General features: G+C 32.5%; 2 protein-coding genes across 5 annotated transcripts; both read left to right on the top strand.

Annotated features, from left to right (window-relative positions):
- The first annotated feature begins 4,065 nt into the window (after positions 1 to 4,065).
- On the top strand, positions 4,066 to 5,426 carry LOC142531246 (uncharacterized protein At5g65660-like). The gene is made up of 2 exons (XM_075637341.1): positions 4,066 to 4,482; positions 5,089 to 5,426. The coding sequence occupies exons 1-2, from the start codon at positions 4,240 to 4,242 to the stop codon at positions 5,245 to 5,247; spliced, it is 402 nt and encodes a 133-aa protein (XP_075493456.1). The 5' UTR covers positions 4,066 to 4,239; the 3' UTR covers positions 5,248 to 5,426.
- Positions 5,427 to 8,718: 3,292 nt separating this feature from the next.
- LOC142530895 (uncharacterized) lies at positions 8,719 to 14,544 on the top strand. 4 transcript variants are annotated; one of them, XM_075636804.1, is made up of 15 exons: positions 8,719 to 8,843; positions 9,302 to 9,530; positions 9,648 to 9,710; positions 9,869 to 9,924; positions 10,828 to 10,908; positions 10,994 to 11,067; positions 11,282 to 11,364; positions 11,924 to 12,030; positions 12,388 to 12,530; positions 12,618 to 12,665; positions 13,262 to 13,314; positions 13,521 to 13,605; positions 13,691 to 13,757; positions 13,834 to 13,950; positions 14,297 to 14,544. In XM_075636804.1, the coding sequence occupies exons 2-15, from the start codon at positions 9,337 to 9,339 to the stop codon at positions 14,371 to 14,373; spliced, it is 1,248 nt and encodes a 415-aa protein (XP_075492919.1). In that variant the 5' UTR covers positions 8,719 to 8,843; positions 9,302 to 9,336; the 3' UTR covers positions 14,374 to 14,544. The 4 variants fall into 4 exon arrangements, with proteins under 4 accessions (XP_075492919.1, XP_075492917.1, XP_075492918.1 ...); XM_075636802.1 differs by having other exon boundaries at positions 8,725 to 9,194; XM_075636803.1 differs by having other exon boundaries at positions 8,725 to 9,119.
- The last annotated feature ends 1,642 nt before the right edge of the window (positions 14,545 to 16,186 follow it).

Genomic DNA, 16,186 nt, shown 5'->3' on the forward strand with positions numbered 1-16,186 from the left:
ATGGAGTTACCTTATCTTCGTAGAGAAGTTTGTAAATGAGAAATTTGATTTTTTATTTTTTTTCAAATAATAAAAAATTAAATCAATAAAATAGACGTCGGTTTAATTGGACCACATGTCCAATTAAAGACTGGCACGTGACACCCTATCCCCTCGGGTACTTGCTGTTTACGGGAGGATCGACTTAGCATGGCCTAACTGACATCCCCGCACAAATTTTTAAATGACAAAAATGTTTAAATTCAATCCATAAAGGCATAAACCAACCTGTGCTATCCTTTTTTTTTATTATTAAAAAAAAACAAACAAACAAACAAACCCATTCTTATCATACTAATAATTTGTGAAAATACTTAGTAATATAATCTGACATACAATAATAATAATATAATAAATCTCTTCTAAGTCGATTTCGCAAATCTTTATGAGTAGGTTTCTTGTGAGACGGTCTCACGAATCTTTATCTGTGAGATGAGTCAATCCTACCGATATTCACAATAAAAAATTATATTCTTAGCATAAAAAGTAATATTTTTTCATGGATGACCCAAATAAAAGATATGTCTCACAAAATACGATTCATGAGACCGGACAATGTCTTAGTATAAAAAATTATACTATTTCAGTATTTTGGACTGGGCAATGTCTTAGAAAGTTCGAAAATTAAATTTTGTCAAATTATACATTATAATATATTTATTTTTTGAACTAATTAGAGAAGCATGGAGAACGGAATTATTTTATATTCCTATTCATCCTAACCCTTCTGCTTCGGGTTCAAATACGGTGCTTGTCTTGTATTTCACAAGGCCCAGTCCAAGCCCATGTTGTATAATACAAATTTTCGGTTTTTTTTTAAATGAATTTTAGCACGCACTGCTTAAGGTGCATGTTAGACCCATACCCGGTTTGTTTGGGGCAGGTATTGATGTGAAAGTGCATGTTAGACCCATACCCGGTTTGTTTGGGGCAGGTATTGATGTGAAAAGTGGGTCTTGAGTCGAGTGAGAGTATTAGCTTTTGGATCTTAATGGGTGCAGGTTGGGTGACAAGCAGGGCCGTGCTTATTAAGAGGCGAATGAGTCCAATGACTCAGGCCCATCTCGTTTTTGGGGCCCAAAAATTTTTTTTAAAAATTATTATATATAATACTAGTTACTAGATAGCCCAAAACTAAGTATTTATTAAATGGAACTTACTTAGCCTGTTATCAATTTATTCCTCAATCTTCCCCAATATTCATCTGCAGATAAGCCCTAATCGACTCCAGTCGTTGCGTCGTCTCTAGGTTTGATTGAAAGACTCGTGAGGAGCTGTAAGTCTATTTTCTCGTATTTGCTTTGTTCGGGCTTCTAATTTTTTATTGTAGTTTTTTACTTTCTTCGGGGCTTTATGTGGTATCTATAATCTACGCTTTTGACTGAAATTTTGGTGGATGTAATGCTTATCCGGCTTTCAATGTGTAGTGTATTTTCTGTTTTATACAGACTTGATTAGTATTTTTAGCTCTAAAACTGTTATGCGAGTTATTTTTTAGTGATCATTTTGGACATGTTTGATATTTTTATTCATTTAGTTTTTTATATTGTCTTTAACGTATTGATTTAATTTGAAAAATTTCTATGGAACTAAAAAAAATATGAATACACATTATGATTCAGATTTCTGTTTTTAAAAGTTAGACTCAGTCCCAAATATTGTTAGGATCGGCCCTGGTGACAAGACCCAACCCATGCTCCTATATATATGTGTCATCTATTAGTAGTGATCTTTGTGTTTTTATATTTATATGTACAAAATAATGGAAATATAAATATATTGTTAATTAAACTTTAATAAAAATATGGCAAAATTTATTATTTAACAATTATTTATCTCATCTGATGTGATCACGCTGAAATTGGTGAGCCGGGTAAGGAGCTCCAACGGATCGAATCAGTAATTTTTAATGTTAGGAATTTGAGGGAAAGTAATGGCTTGAATTAACACCTGCAAACAAGAAAGTAACTCGTGAATGGGCGTCGGAGGAGTGTCCGGCGTAGCCACTCTGATGCTTAAGTCATCAGGTTGAAGATAAACACAAGCAAATATATGAGAGAATATATGTGAGTGCTTAAAAGTTCAAAGATTTCAGAATCATTAAATGAGAAGTATACCTACTATTTATAGTAGAAAATGAGGTAGGTACCTCGATTCTCGTGCCACCTACTAAGTATGGCAAGTCGGTTGCCCATACTATAGCTTCTGATGACTTTTATGACACTCCAAGACCAAGTGGTTCTGATAGATTAGACGGCATGTACCAATCATACTCGAGTGTGGTGCAATTCTCGAGGTGGCCTGAGTGGTAAGGTACTCGGGCATTTGTCTGAGGGTCCGGGCTATTGGGCGATCACCCGGGAAGAGAAGAAGTGCCCGGGTCTTGAGGAAAGTGACTGGCATATTGGCTCTGATCTAGGCTATCCAAGTAATAAACAGGGTCAATGATGACTCGGACTCTTATGGGGGTATCATCATCTTTATATTTAGTTATAGATATTCTGAATGCGATTGAGTTAGTGTCATCTAAAAAAAATTGCTCTTGATGGATGAAAAATGTGATGATTTACTTGGAAAAGAAGTCTTTTTGCATGGCGCGTAAAATTGATGTTTTTGATTTAATACTTAGCATGTTGATAAACGAGGTCGAGCCCGTTATCATCAAGGCAATTTCACCCTTGAGTATCATTATCGGGTATACTTTTTTATTATGTGATAGATTTACAAATACACTAGATTAATGTACGTTTCAATAAAGATGAGATAAAGTTACTCGTACTTAGTTTTGCCTTAAATCCTCAAAATGCATATGTTTCTTTGAGATATCAGGATATATGAAAAGAGTAGGTCTCTTGTGAGATGATCCCACGAATCTTTATCTGTGAGACATGTTAACCTTACCGATATTCGCAATAAAAAGTAATATTCTTATCATAAAAAGTAATACTTTTTCATTGGTGACCCAAATAAGAGATCTGTCTCAAAAAATACGACTCGTGATACCGTCTCACACAAGTTTTTGCCATATGAAAATTGGTTGAAAGTTTTATTCACGAGATTTTATTAGTGACGAAAAGAAGCGAATAGAGATGTGTTTGAAACGTTACAAGAATAATGTAGTCAAAGGGTTAGACTACAAAAATATATAATCTATTTTTGAGTTGCATCAATGGTCGTTGAAGATTAAAATAATTACTATATACGACCTTGTTTTTAGATTGATCGTGTTTATGTTTATTATTTCAGTTTCTACGGCTACTACAGAACGATCATTCCTAGTTATGAATATAAATCAAATCTAGGTTTCAGAACAAAATGAAATATATTTTTCTCTCGAATGCATTGATGATATATATTAAAAGAGAAACTGCTATAAATATTTATATAGATGTTATCATCGAAGACTTTGAAAATTTTAAGAAACATCGAATTTATAATAGTTAAAAATATTGTTGTTAAAAATGTACATTTAATGGTTAGATGAATATAATCGATGGAATTTTTGTCATTTTTTTTTTATTATTTTGTCTTTCTTTCGTAAACAGACTTCAGAGTGGAAATCCTAAATCCGTCCCTGGAAATACAGTTCAACTCCATGCAATGTCCTGCTTTTCATAGTGATTGATTTTTGTGTCAACATTATAGTTTTTTCGTGTAAAATACTTGATTTGTATATATTTTATCTCAGAATTAATTGATCACCTAAACCACCGATTATCTGTAAACTTATTGGTATCCAAATATCTATAATTATTACTGCCCAAATTCCTAAAACAAACATTTACATATATCAAGTATATGTATAAAGATTCCATGATAAATTTCAACTCGCCAATTTGATAATCTCACTTTAATAAAAAACTTTAACCTTTTTCCACCAATAAAGCCAAGCACTCCGTACCAAGTCAAGGACACCCAGTCTCCACTTTACACGTACCCCATCAGAATAAAAGTTAAATATATATATATATATAAAATAATAATAATAATAATAATAAATGAAACATAAATAATGTAAAAAAAAAAAAGTTCCCTCTATTTTATAAATCCCCACCATTCCAAATTCCCTCTCTTCCCCAAACCAAAACCATTCAACCCAATTCGCCTACTCCACAACTGAAACTTTCTTAGAATATATTTCTTTCTTGACACTTTAAATGTGGGGAAAGGTCAAAACATACAAACCAAGAGATAATTCCAATGGAGAGTTCATATCATGTTGCTGCTTTGGATTCTCACGATACGGCTTCGTCTCGACCCACAATCGGGTTTCCGCTCGGTATGGCCTTACTATTGTTGGTCATATTCAGCCTCAGTGGTGTATTCTCGTGCTGCTACCATTGGGACAAGATCCGACGTTCTCTCACGACTCGCGCCGGCGATTTGGAGGCTAATGGCGATCTAATTAGCCACTCCAACTCCAAGCCCAAAGACCCCAACATGGTACACAATTTTACTCACTTATGTACATTTAAATATGCGACTATATAATCATGATCAATCGATCACATTAAAGTAACAATTATAAATTATTAGCTGTTGGCATCCAATCCAATCCAATCCAATCCAATCAATCTTTGTTCCGTAAAACTAGTTTTTCTCATACTATTTTTTTGTTGTTGAAAATTAGGATAAATCCATAAAATTTGACGTGAGTAAATTTACTAATTATATATATTTTTTAAAAATTAAATAAAATCAATCGATTTGTTCTCAATTTTAAAATTTTCTGTGTGATATAAGTTTTTAGAATAGGAAATATTTCAACAATTGTCCAGCATGATTATCTGTTAGCTATTTTGACTCTTTACATCTTCAAAAATGGCTCCTCCACCTTTTAATATTTTTGTAATTTTAATCATTTTTTTTTTCCATTGGATAATCGATGCCGTTTGTTGGTATCATGTCAACTCAGTACATATCAACAAGTATAGGAAACTAAACTTGAAATTCGACTACTTGACATAAAACAAAATTTATCAGAAATATCGCGCTTTCGCTTTCAACGGATGGTTATTATTATTTCTGAGTTTGAAGCGATATAATCAGGTCCCACAAGTAATACTAATGCCAGGTGATAATGTTCCCAAATTCGTTGCGATGCCATGTCCACGCGACCCTCCGAGACGGGGAGAAATCATTGTTGAGGTGCAAAAGCCGCCGCTGCAGCAGCCTAAGCCTTCGAGAATTGCCGTGCCTTTGATTTAGCCGGTGGCTGCTGATGTCCATATACACGGCGGAGGCACAAATAAAGAATTTAAGCCATACCATGTACATATATATATGTATATGTACATATATTTGGTTTGTTCTTTGAAGAAATCATGTCCTTAAATTCTGATCATTCAATTAATCTAATCTTATTAGAGAATTATTCAAAATAATAATTATAGACCAAGTAATCCCACTTGAATTTTTTTAAAATCAAGTTACTATAATATATATATAAGTTTTAATCATTTTTTTTTAAAAGTCGAATATTGCTTTTAGAGAAATACATTCGATACATGTATCGTCTCTTTTAAACCAATTAATCCATAATTTGGGTTGGGATCTTATATTTGTTCCCAAAATTTCTTCCAATTTTTTTTGTTTTTTGAAGACTTGAAATTTTCAGAAAGAAAATCAAGATTGTGTTGATTTTATACCATAAAATCAAAATCCAAAATCAATGCAAATGGACAAAAACCCATTGATCATCCAAAGCTAAGAATGATTCTTGAAATTGACATTCACATCATATTGCACTACAAAAGCATGACCAAAAAGGTTAGTGCTCTAACGTAATGTGGTTAGGTTTTTCGCCTTTTACAATTTTTCCTATTCATAATTTGAAATTCATGATCACTTTTTTAGAAGAAAAAAAAGAAAAACAAAAACTTTTGTGAGACGGTTTCACATATCGTATTTTGTGAGACGGATCTCTTATTTGGTTCATCCATGAAAAAGTATTACTTTTTATTGTAAATATCAGTAGGATTGACCCGTCTCACAGATAAAGATTCGTGAGACCGTTTCACAAGAGACCTACTCAAAAAAATATACATGAAAACTTTCCTTTTAATTTTTTTATTATTGAAATCTTTTTCCCATGTGGGTAAATTGAATGTTTATTAATTAAAATCAAACTTTACAATTTGTTACAAAATAATATGTTTCGAATTAATAAATCTAGCTAGCTTTAAATTTCTTCACACCACTTTTAAATTTTTCTGAAAATATCTTGAACAACTTTTATATAGTTGGTCGTGTGATTAATGATTATCTTATGTAGAAAATAATAAAGATGTTACAAAGCAGCCTATTATCTCCCATTTGTTTATGGCTTGATTTTAACATGCATCTTGGTGTATATCTATCCAGATGTAAAATTGGTCGTTTGATGCTCCCATCCCAAAAGACTGATCTATTGGGATGAATTGTACAATATATATTTGTGTGTGCAGAGCTACTTAATTATAGGTAAGTTAATGCTTGCTTATTTCAGATAAATATTTTTTTTTAAAAAAAAATTATTTAAACTTGCTAGAGGTTTAAAATACACAATATATCAAAAAGTAGGTCTTTTGTAAGATGGTCTCACGAATCTCCATCTGTGAGACGGGTCAACCCTACCGATATTCACAATAAAAAATATTACTCTTAGCATAAAAAAGTAATATTTTTCATGGATGACCCAAATAAGATATATGTCTCACAAAATACGAACCGTGAGACCCGTCTTACACAAGTTTTTGTCTATATCAAAAATTGATTAGAAAATAAAGATGCAAAACATTTTTAATAAATTGCAAAAATACGAAGACAAAAAATCAAGGCAAAGCACGCACTTTGTGGTCTTTCACTCTAGCAGCCAGGTCATATGGAATCTTAATTAGTGCTCTTATCTTATAAATTAATTATGAACCACTAGTACTAGAATATATATATATATATATATATATATATATATATATATATATATACACACACACACACACACATATACACACATACACACACCCGTACTCTCGTGCACGCAACATATATATACTAGTAATGTTATGTACACATTGCGTATTTGTACAATTTGAGTTTTTTAACGAAAGCAAAAAATCTTGATAAAATTAAAAAAATGAAAAAATATAACATTTTCGTAAACAAATAATCACAAAAACGCTATAAATACATCAATTTTAATATTTACAAAGCTGAGTGGAATTTTCATAAATAAAAAAACAACAAAAGGAATCAAAACGAATGTTATTTTTAATAAATAATAAATCATCTAATGACTAAAAAAAAAGGAGAATATATAAAATGTCTAATTTGCTTAATAATTTTGGTTTTGTTCGGAATTAAGTTAAGATATAATCGTAATTTCATCTCAAGTTTAATCAATTAATTAAAAAACAATTAATAAAATGTTTCTACTTTAATAAGATAATATATATAATTGACAATTAAGATGATACCACACAAATTTAACTCTACGTAAACCACACAAATAATTGAAATAAAAGGCATCACAAAATGTTTAAAGGATTATATTTTAGAACAAAGAGTGAGTTACCCACTCGACAAATAATAAATAAATTAAATATATGAAAATTGTTGATTTGTGGCATCAAAAGATTGTATATATACAAGAAAATAGTGGAATTTGGTCAGCATTAACATCGAAATTATTAAATGTAGGCAACTACTCCAATGATTCATCAAAGTGGAATTAGTTTGATTTCCAGCTTTAATTATAAAGTTACTAACGCTTTGATTTGATTCCCAAGTTACTCATATCATTTAATATTTCTTTGTTTAAATTTTGATTACCTCATTTTGTTTTAAAAAATTTTAGTATGTTTTTTGTTAGATGATCTCATAGATGTCGATCACTCCAGTCCATACATACAATGAAAAGTAATAATACTGACATAAAAAATAATACTTTTCATAAGTTAAGTTTTGTTGGAGATCCGTATCACAAAATTGATCAGTCCAGTGACAGAGCCAAGGGGGACGAGTGTGATTGTCCGCTCTCAGTTTTTAAATTTAATTGATAAGGGGTCTAAAAATAATTATATTTTTCACTTTTATCTTAATATTTGCTCGATAGTCTCACATGAATTATTGTGTGTTTTTTTGGATATATATATTCTTGATATTATTTTGGGGAAAATCTGAAAGATATTACAAGTGAGAGAATGAGGTATAAAGCTCCTCTACTCTGTGTTTTCACATCGAGAACTCAATCGTATGTATATGTAAAATACAGTATTATAAAAAGAGAGAGAGAAATAAATTCGACGAAACCTAGAAATCGACCACTGATCCAATTATAGTAATCTCTACCACACAAATTAGAGCCAACATATTCAAGAAAAACTATTGAAATGTGATATTTAAGCTGTCGTACAATTTTAATGATCTGAGTTGTATTATTATCATCAGTTAAACTTTCGATTAAACGATAAATATTTACTCTACGTAATCATAGCTTCAATATGTAAATATAAATATAGAATATTTATGTGCTCTTCATTTCGTAAGGTATAAAATAGAATTGAAATGGATCACAAATTGTAGAATTTTGAGGGTTCTTTTATCACCTTTTTGGGCCTTATATGTATTGTTTAGAGCCCATTTATTAGCCCAAACAAAACAAAAATTAATAGTACTATTTTTTTTTGTTAAAAAAGGAAACAAAGCATTTGCGCTGCCACAGAAATCTGCGGCCTCCGCCGCCGTCCTCCGCATTAGTGCGATCGCTAGCGGCACTCGTAACCGGTGGAGAAGCGTAGAAGCAGAAATAAATCTTCACCGAAACAGTAGGGCCAAGAAACCTTCAAAAACCCCTTCTTTTTTCTTTCATTTTCATCCGGACACCACCCCTCGAATTTCTCGTAGGACGTTCGTAGGTCAATTTGGAACGAAAACCAGGCTTTGAAGCTGTAAATTTCGTCGCCTTTATTTATTTTTCATATTTTCTCGAGGATTCGAATTTTGTAGTCAACACTCAACCCGTGCTTACATCCATCGATCTCTCTCTTCCTTCCTCACCGGAAAGATAGAGGATAGAGCAGTGAACAACGGAAAGTTTGAGGGTTGTGTTGCATCTACCGCATTTATCATCTTTGTTCAGTCTTGTGCTGTGTTAAACGGGACATGAATATTCTTATGTATATACATTAATGCTAATCTCAAATTCAACACAGAAATGGTGTTATTGCTTTACCACTCAGCGAGCTTATAAAGATTATAATCAATCACTAATCATTTTGTGCAGTTGAGTTCCGCACTTGAGACTTCGGAAGCACAAGTATGGAAGATGAAGCAGCGGATCAGCCGCCTCACAATGTGGATAGCGAAGTCACCGAAACTACATTGGACGGCTCCTATTCCTGGCCAGCGGTTCATTACGACGTCCCTCCATACAGAACCTACCATTTCTTCCAGCAGTTCAGAAACTTGCCCTTGCCATCGAATGCGAACAACTTTCTCAAGGGTGTCAAATGGTCATATTTTTTTCCCCAAGTTTCTGATCTATTTTATCTCGAACTTCGAAAATCTGAATTTTGAACCATCACGAACTTTTTCAACTGCAATTTTTGGGTTTTTTTTCCTGTCAATAGGTCGCCAGATGGTTCTTGCTTTCTAACATGTGCTGACGACAATACTCTTCATGTTTTCACCTTGTAAGTCTACAATATCAATTAAGTGAAGTTCGTCGATCTATTGTTCTTTTTCCCGGTTTATCAAGTCTGTTTCTTTCCTTTTCTTTTATTTGATATTTGAAATTTGGTTAGTAGGGTAGTTCTGATCGGCAGTTTTGTCATGCTTCTTTATGTTTCAGGCCTTACGATGATAGCGGCAATCCTGTAAATACTTCAGCTTCAGTTACTGATGCAGGTTCCTCACTTATCTTGATCTTAAGAAATTTTAGATATGTCGCACTTGTGTTTGTTTTGAAACAAGTTCAAATTTTTATTGATTTTGGTCCGCATAATCTAATGTTGTTGATAGAAATTAGCCGGTTTTTACCCATTTAACATAAAACATAACACAAAATAGTAGTTCATTTAAACTTGTTTTCTTTTATTTGAAATTTGGTTAGTAGGGTAGTTCTGATAAGGGGTTTTGTTATGCTTTTATTTTTTATTTTTATTTTTTATGTTTTAGGCCTTACGATGACAGTGGCAGTCATGTAAATACTTCAGCTTCAGTTACTGACGCGGGTTACTAACTTCTCTTGATCTTGAGAAATTTCAGATATGCCGCACTTGTGTTTGTTTGAAACAAGTTCATATTTTTATTGCTTTTGGTTATACATAACCCAATGTTATCGATAGAAATTAGTCAGTTTTTTACCCATTTGAGAAATAACATGACACAAAATATTAGTTCATATAGACTAAAAGTATCATTTCACAGTTCATTATGGAGATCATGTAGGAATATGATATTGCCATAAGCTAGCTCCTGAAGCTAATTTTGGCAAATGTATCTTAATTAAACCTTAACACCAGTCACATTGTGAGATTTACCTAATGATGGCCATGTCTGAGATAACCCATTCTTTATGTTTATTTTGAAAGAATAGAACTCCAACTCCAAAAGCTAGTCTATCGGGTGAGAAGGGATTTAAAATTTAAGTTGCACACTGATGATCTCTTATGCCACTGATGTAAGATTGCAACACTTTTATAGATGAATTTATCTTTTAAAGCTAGGTGGTATCGTCAATGACAGCGACTCATCACCATATTTTTTTTTGTTGACAAATTCTACTGAAAGCGTCCTGTTCGCTTGCAGATTCTTATGCAGCCAACCTTGTTATAACTGAGGGAGAATCAGTCTATGACTATTGCTGGTACCCTCATATGACTGCCTCAAGTAAAATTCATGACATGATTTTATTTGTTGATATTGTTATAAGTCTTGCAATTAGAATTTATTTATATCATTGTGGTTCTCTCAGATCCAGATTTATGTGTATATGCAACGACTACTCGAGATCATCCTATTCATCTTTGGGATGCTAATTCTGGACAGGTGCTGCATTACCAGTATGCATTATTAATTAGAGATTGATTGATTGTGAGAAAGCTTAACTAAAGAGTTGCTATTTTGTATTTAAGAAGTCGTCGATAATAATTCATGTTTGTAAGATGATAATTTCGATATGTAGTTCTTAACTTGGCTTTCATGTACCCATCTTGCCTTATTGTTTTCCATCATTAACAAGGGTTCTCTGCTGAGTTGTCAGTTACGTTGCACATATCGTGCCTATGATGCTATGGACGAGATTACTGCTGCCTTTTCGATTGGCTTTAACCCTGCTGGAACTAAGTAAGTACTTACTTTTTTTAAAAAAAGTAAAGTGAGTTCTTACTTAAACAATTGGAGTCACACACCAGTCGATCAATTGCTTTTTAACATCTTTTTCTTTCCTAGATTTGTTTTGCTATGAATGATTGATTGATTTTTGTAATCATATTCTGATGGGTAATGGCTGCATTTTGTTTCTAGTCTAGTTCTATTGCCCACCATGATTGCATAACACGGCATGATCTAAAAATCATTGCCATTTAGTGAGCGCACCTTCCAGCAAATAATTCTCTGATCATGGATGTGCACTTTCACCCTTTTTTTTGTATTATATCCTCCTTCGGCTTCTCAAGAATCTTGCATAAACGTTCTCTTGGGCTTTTAACTTTTTTGAGGTTCCTTGTTCTTCTCTGGAGTGTGAGCATTTTTTATTTTCGTTGCTTCATATTTGACGTGCCATCTTTGTTTGATTTAAAAGTTATCATTTTGATTGACTCATGATGCTCCATAATTTCTTATGGTTTTCATTACAAGGAGTTCTGTGTTTTACTGCTGCATGAATGCTTTTCACAAATTTCAGGATATATGCGGGATATAACAAAACTATCAGAATATTTGATGTTCATCGGCCTGGTAGAGATTTTGATCAGCATTCAACTGTTCTTGGAAACAAAGAAGGGCAGCCAGGTAAGTTTTTGAGATTGCAGACTTAGTAAAATTTTCACACACACAGTTGTCTGTATGTGATACTCCACCTGCCCTCCATTCCATATGTTATTGAGTTTGTCCTTTTCAAGTTAAACAAGTTTTCAGTAATTTGTTTTCATTTGAATATATTTTGTTTTGTGAAGTGGCTATTTTTGAATCTGAACCAGCTTCTTTACTCCTTGGTTGGAATTGATTTTTCTTTATACAACAGTCAGTAATCTAGCCTGTGTAGAATTAATGCTCCTTCCCATTCGGTAGTGACAAAGGTTGTAGTTTTGCTTATTGAAGTAACGAGTGTTGGTATGCTTTTATAAGATTGCTCTTTCGTTTGGCCAGGCATTATATCGTCAATTGCCTTTTCTCCTGCTTATTCTGGAATGCTAGCGGCCGGTTCCTACAGTCAAACTACGGCTATATATAGAGATGATAATATGGAATTGCTATATGTGCTGCATGGACAAGAAGGTGGGGTTACACATGTAAGTTAGGTGGTTTGTCATTTCTTCCGATTAAGCTTTCAAATATTTAAAAGTCATTTTCAATTCAAGAAGTGCTGCGCCTCGCAGGTTCTGTTTTCAAAAGATGGGAACTATCTGTATACCGGGGGAAGAAAGGTTGAACTTCGTGACCCAATTCTCCCTTTGGTCTGTTGCTTGCTACGTTTTTATGTTGATTTGCATCAATTATAGTTCACAGGTTATAATGTGCTGGAGGAGTAACGGAAAGTAACGTTGAAATAAATAGACATGCAAATATACCTCTTATTTATGTTTTGCTTTGACAGTGGCATCCATTGTCTCTGTGTATGTTCCATTTTCATTTCTTAGGAGATGTTTAGTGCGAGTACAGGATGACATTTGTATATGGTGTTACATGAATAGATAAGGAATAAAGGATGAAAAATATGTGTTAATTGAGCTAAGGAAACTTTTGTTGAGTCTGATTATTTTATTTATTATATCTTGTTGGTGCCATTCGATAGGGATTTAAAATTTACATGTGCATGTCTCAAAATAGTAGGACTACATACGCAATAGCAATGATGAAACAGAATGAGAATCATTTTTTGAAAGGTAAATGTAATTTTCCATTCATAGGCACCAAGGGGGCTGGTGTGCTTCCCTTGATTCACCAATAGATATCAATATAGTAATAGTTTCTTGTCTGTTTTGTAATGGAAACTTCACATTTCTTCTCAATTACTATGCAGGATCCTTATGTAATGTGCTGGGACATTCGCAAAACTGTTGATGTTGTATACAAGTAAGTTTTCTATAACCAAGTTGTAATAAGATTAACAAGGACAAATATCAATCACCCTCGGCAAAAAGTTTCAGTTAAAAAACCTTCCACGGCATTTTCTTCACGAAATACTAACTAAATCCAAGCTCTTTAAATGTAACGGAATATCTGGAATTATTAACTGCAAATGTTTGATGTTTTACACATTTCATAACCCTGTCGGTTAGGCTTTACCGATCAACTGAAAGTACCAATCAAAAGATTCAGTTTGATATAGAACCTCTTGGTCGACATCTTGGAACAGGCGGTCAGGTATCAATGTAGCTTTTACCTGTTCTCTAGCTGGTCCATTCAACACTTAAATTTAATTTTCGTGCTTTTTAATTCCTTTTGCCAGGATGGTCTTGTGCATATATATGATCTTCAGACAGGGCAGTGGGTATCTAGCTTTCAAGCCGCACCAGGTAGTCTCCCCCATTTCTACGTAGATATGCATATTTGTAATGAGTGTCTTATCTTGCCATTCAATTTGTATCCCAGACACAATTAGTGGCTTCTCTTTCCACCCCATTCTTCCGATGGCAGCTACAGCATCAGGACACAGGCGATTTGGAGCTCTGGACGTGGATGATTCTCAAGAAATTATGAATCCGACTGGTATTAATTTGAGACTAACTCCTGCAAATTATTATCTTTCAACTTCAGACTTCATCAGATACATATTTAATCAGCAATGAACATATTTTTAATTAAATTTGCAACCTGGATTTGTATAGTGTCGAATGCAACAAAATTTCCCATACTTCAAACCCCAGACACCTGAATCAATATATTTTCTTGACATGAGCACAAATGTTGTACATTTACTCCAATATCACAGTCCCTGAACATTACCCTTTCGGTCACGTATCATTCGAAACTCAAGTATTCCAGTAATTTTTACGATTTCTAAATAAATATCCGGAATGCGGTTATCTCAAACTTTTTCTTTCTCCATGTTCAGGTGATGAAAATTGTGTATCCGTATGGAGCTTCTTCTCTTCAATGGGAGTTAGCACTGTTGGTGGTGATTCTGGATAATACTAGTCCAACGACCTGTTGTCCTAAAACAATTACAGGTTTATTTATTCTCAGTGGTTTTATTGTGCATTGATTCATTACAAGCAGGTGGTGGAAACACAAAATAAAAAACATATTTTAGTTCTTTTTTTTTCCTTTGATTTATATTATATTATTTCAAAATTCTTTCCAAGATTCCATAAAATCAATTCAATTCCTATTAATTTATTTATCACTGCCCCACTAATAGGTGGTGGTAGTGGGATTATCAATTATAATGCAACATATTACCTGGTATGACTTAAAGTTGTCTTGACAGTCTTAAGTTATTAATAAAAATCAGATATATTTAAAATCAGGACTAATTAAATTTAAATCAATTCTTGGGTTAAATCGAATGATGATGTATAAAAATAAAATTAATTTAATTGTTGTACACAAGAAGATAAAAATGGTAATTGTTTAGCATATGTATTAAGCTTGGAGAAATAAGTTTTTTCATTTATAAATGTTTTTTTAAATTATATATTACTTTCAAAAAATAAAATGGTGTCTGGATGTAGATGTTCTAAAAAAAGACACAGAAAATCTCGTGAGATAGTCTCACGACTTAATTTCGTAAATTGAATCTCTTCTTTGAGTCATCCATGTAAAAGTATTACATTTTATGCTAAGAATATTACTTTTTATTGTGAATATCGGTAGGATTTATCCGTCTCACTGATAAAGAATCTTGAGACTGTCTCACAAGAGACCTATTCAACAAAAGAATGCTAAATAAAGTACTTGTTCACAAGCCAAAAAGTTTGGTTTCATGCTTGATGATATGGTTTCTGTATCCAGATTATTTGAAATATCGTATGAATAAAGAGGATTTGGATTTTAAATTCTTATTCCAGATCCACTCGCAATTTGGACCAAAATATATGGATTTTGAAACAAATGATTGCGTATGAGGTGAGTTTGGAATAGACAACCACCACTCAGAAAATAGGGTAAAATGATAGTTTAGTATTTAAAATCTAGAATAAATTAATACAATCTTTCCATCCAAATAAATCTTACTTATTTGAATTTGAATGATTTTTAAATTCAAGGATTTAAAACCTTTTAGCTTTAATGTTTCGTTATTTTTAATTTTAATGATGAATTATAATTTTTTAGTGTTTGATCAATGATCAGAAGTTCGATTATCTTTATCAAAACTTTTTCGTATGAGCTTGCCATATCGGACTTGTCCAATATAGTATAGTTGACTAACATGATTTGAAGAATGTTACGTTAGTTCGAATATTTATCTAGTGTGTCGAAAGATGACGCTTGCGAATTTCAACTTCATAAAAAAAGAATGTTTTCAGTATACCAAAGAAAGCCAAGTTACATCCTAAAAAGACTACCACGGCTTAAAAGCCATACATTTGTAAACATAACATGTTCTAAGTAGGATGATTGATTCACATAATCGTAGAAAATATCTAATGTGATCATACATACAAATAGACGTAATAACAAGTTAAAAAAAAATTCAGATGCGTGAATATCATAGTGTTTTATGGATTCTTCAAATTACCATATAAATGCGTAAAGACATACATATATATACCATATTAAGTAATCACAAAAACTCATATGAGACGGTCTCACGGGTCAGTTTTGTTAGACGAATATTTTATTTAGGTCACCAATGAAAAAATATTATTTTTATGTCAAAAGTCCAAAAATGTTACCTTTTATTGTAAATATGAATAAGGTTGATCGTATTACGAATAAAGATCCGTAAAACTGTCTCACAAAAACTTACTCGTAACTAATTAACATTCAATGAATAATTTAA

This window comes from Primulina tabacum, chromosome 17 (genome assembly GCF_025594145.1).
Source record: "Primulina tabacum isolate GXHZ01 chromosome 17, ASM2559414v2, whole genome shotgun sequence".
Classification (NCBI taxonomy): domain Eukaryota; kingdom Viridiplantae; phylum Streptophyta; class Magnoliopsida; order Lamiales; family Gesneriaceae; genus Primulina; species Primulina tabacum.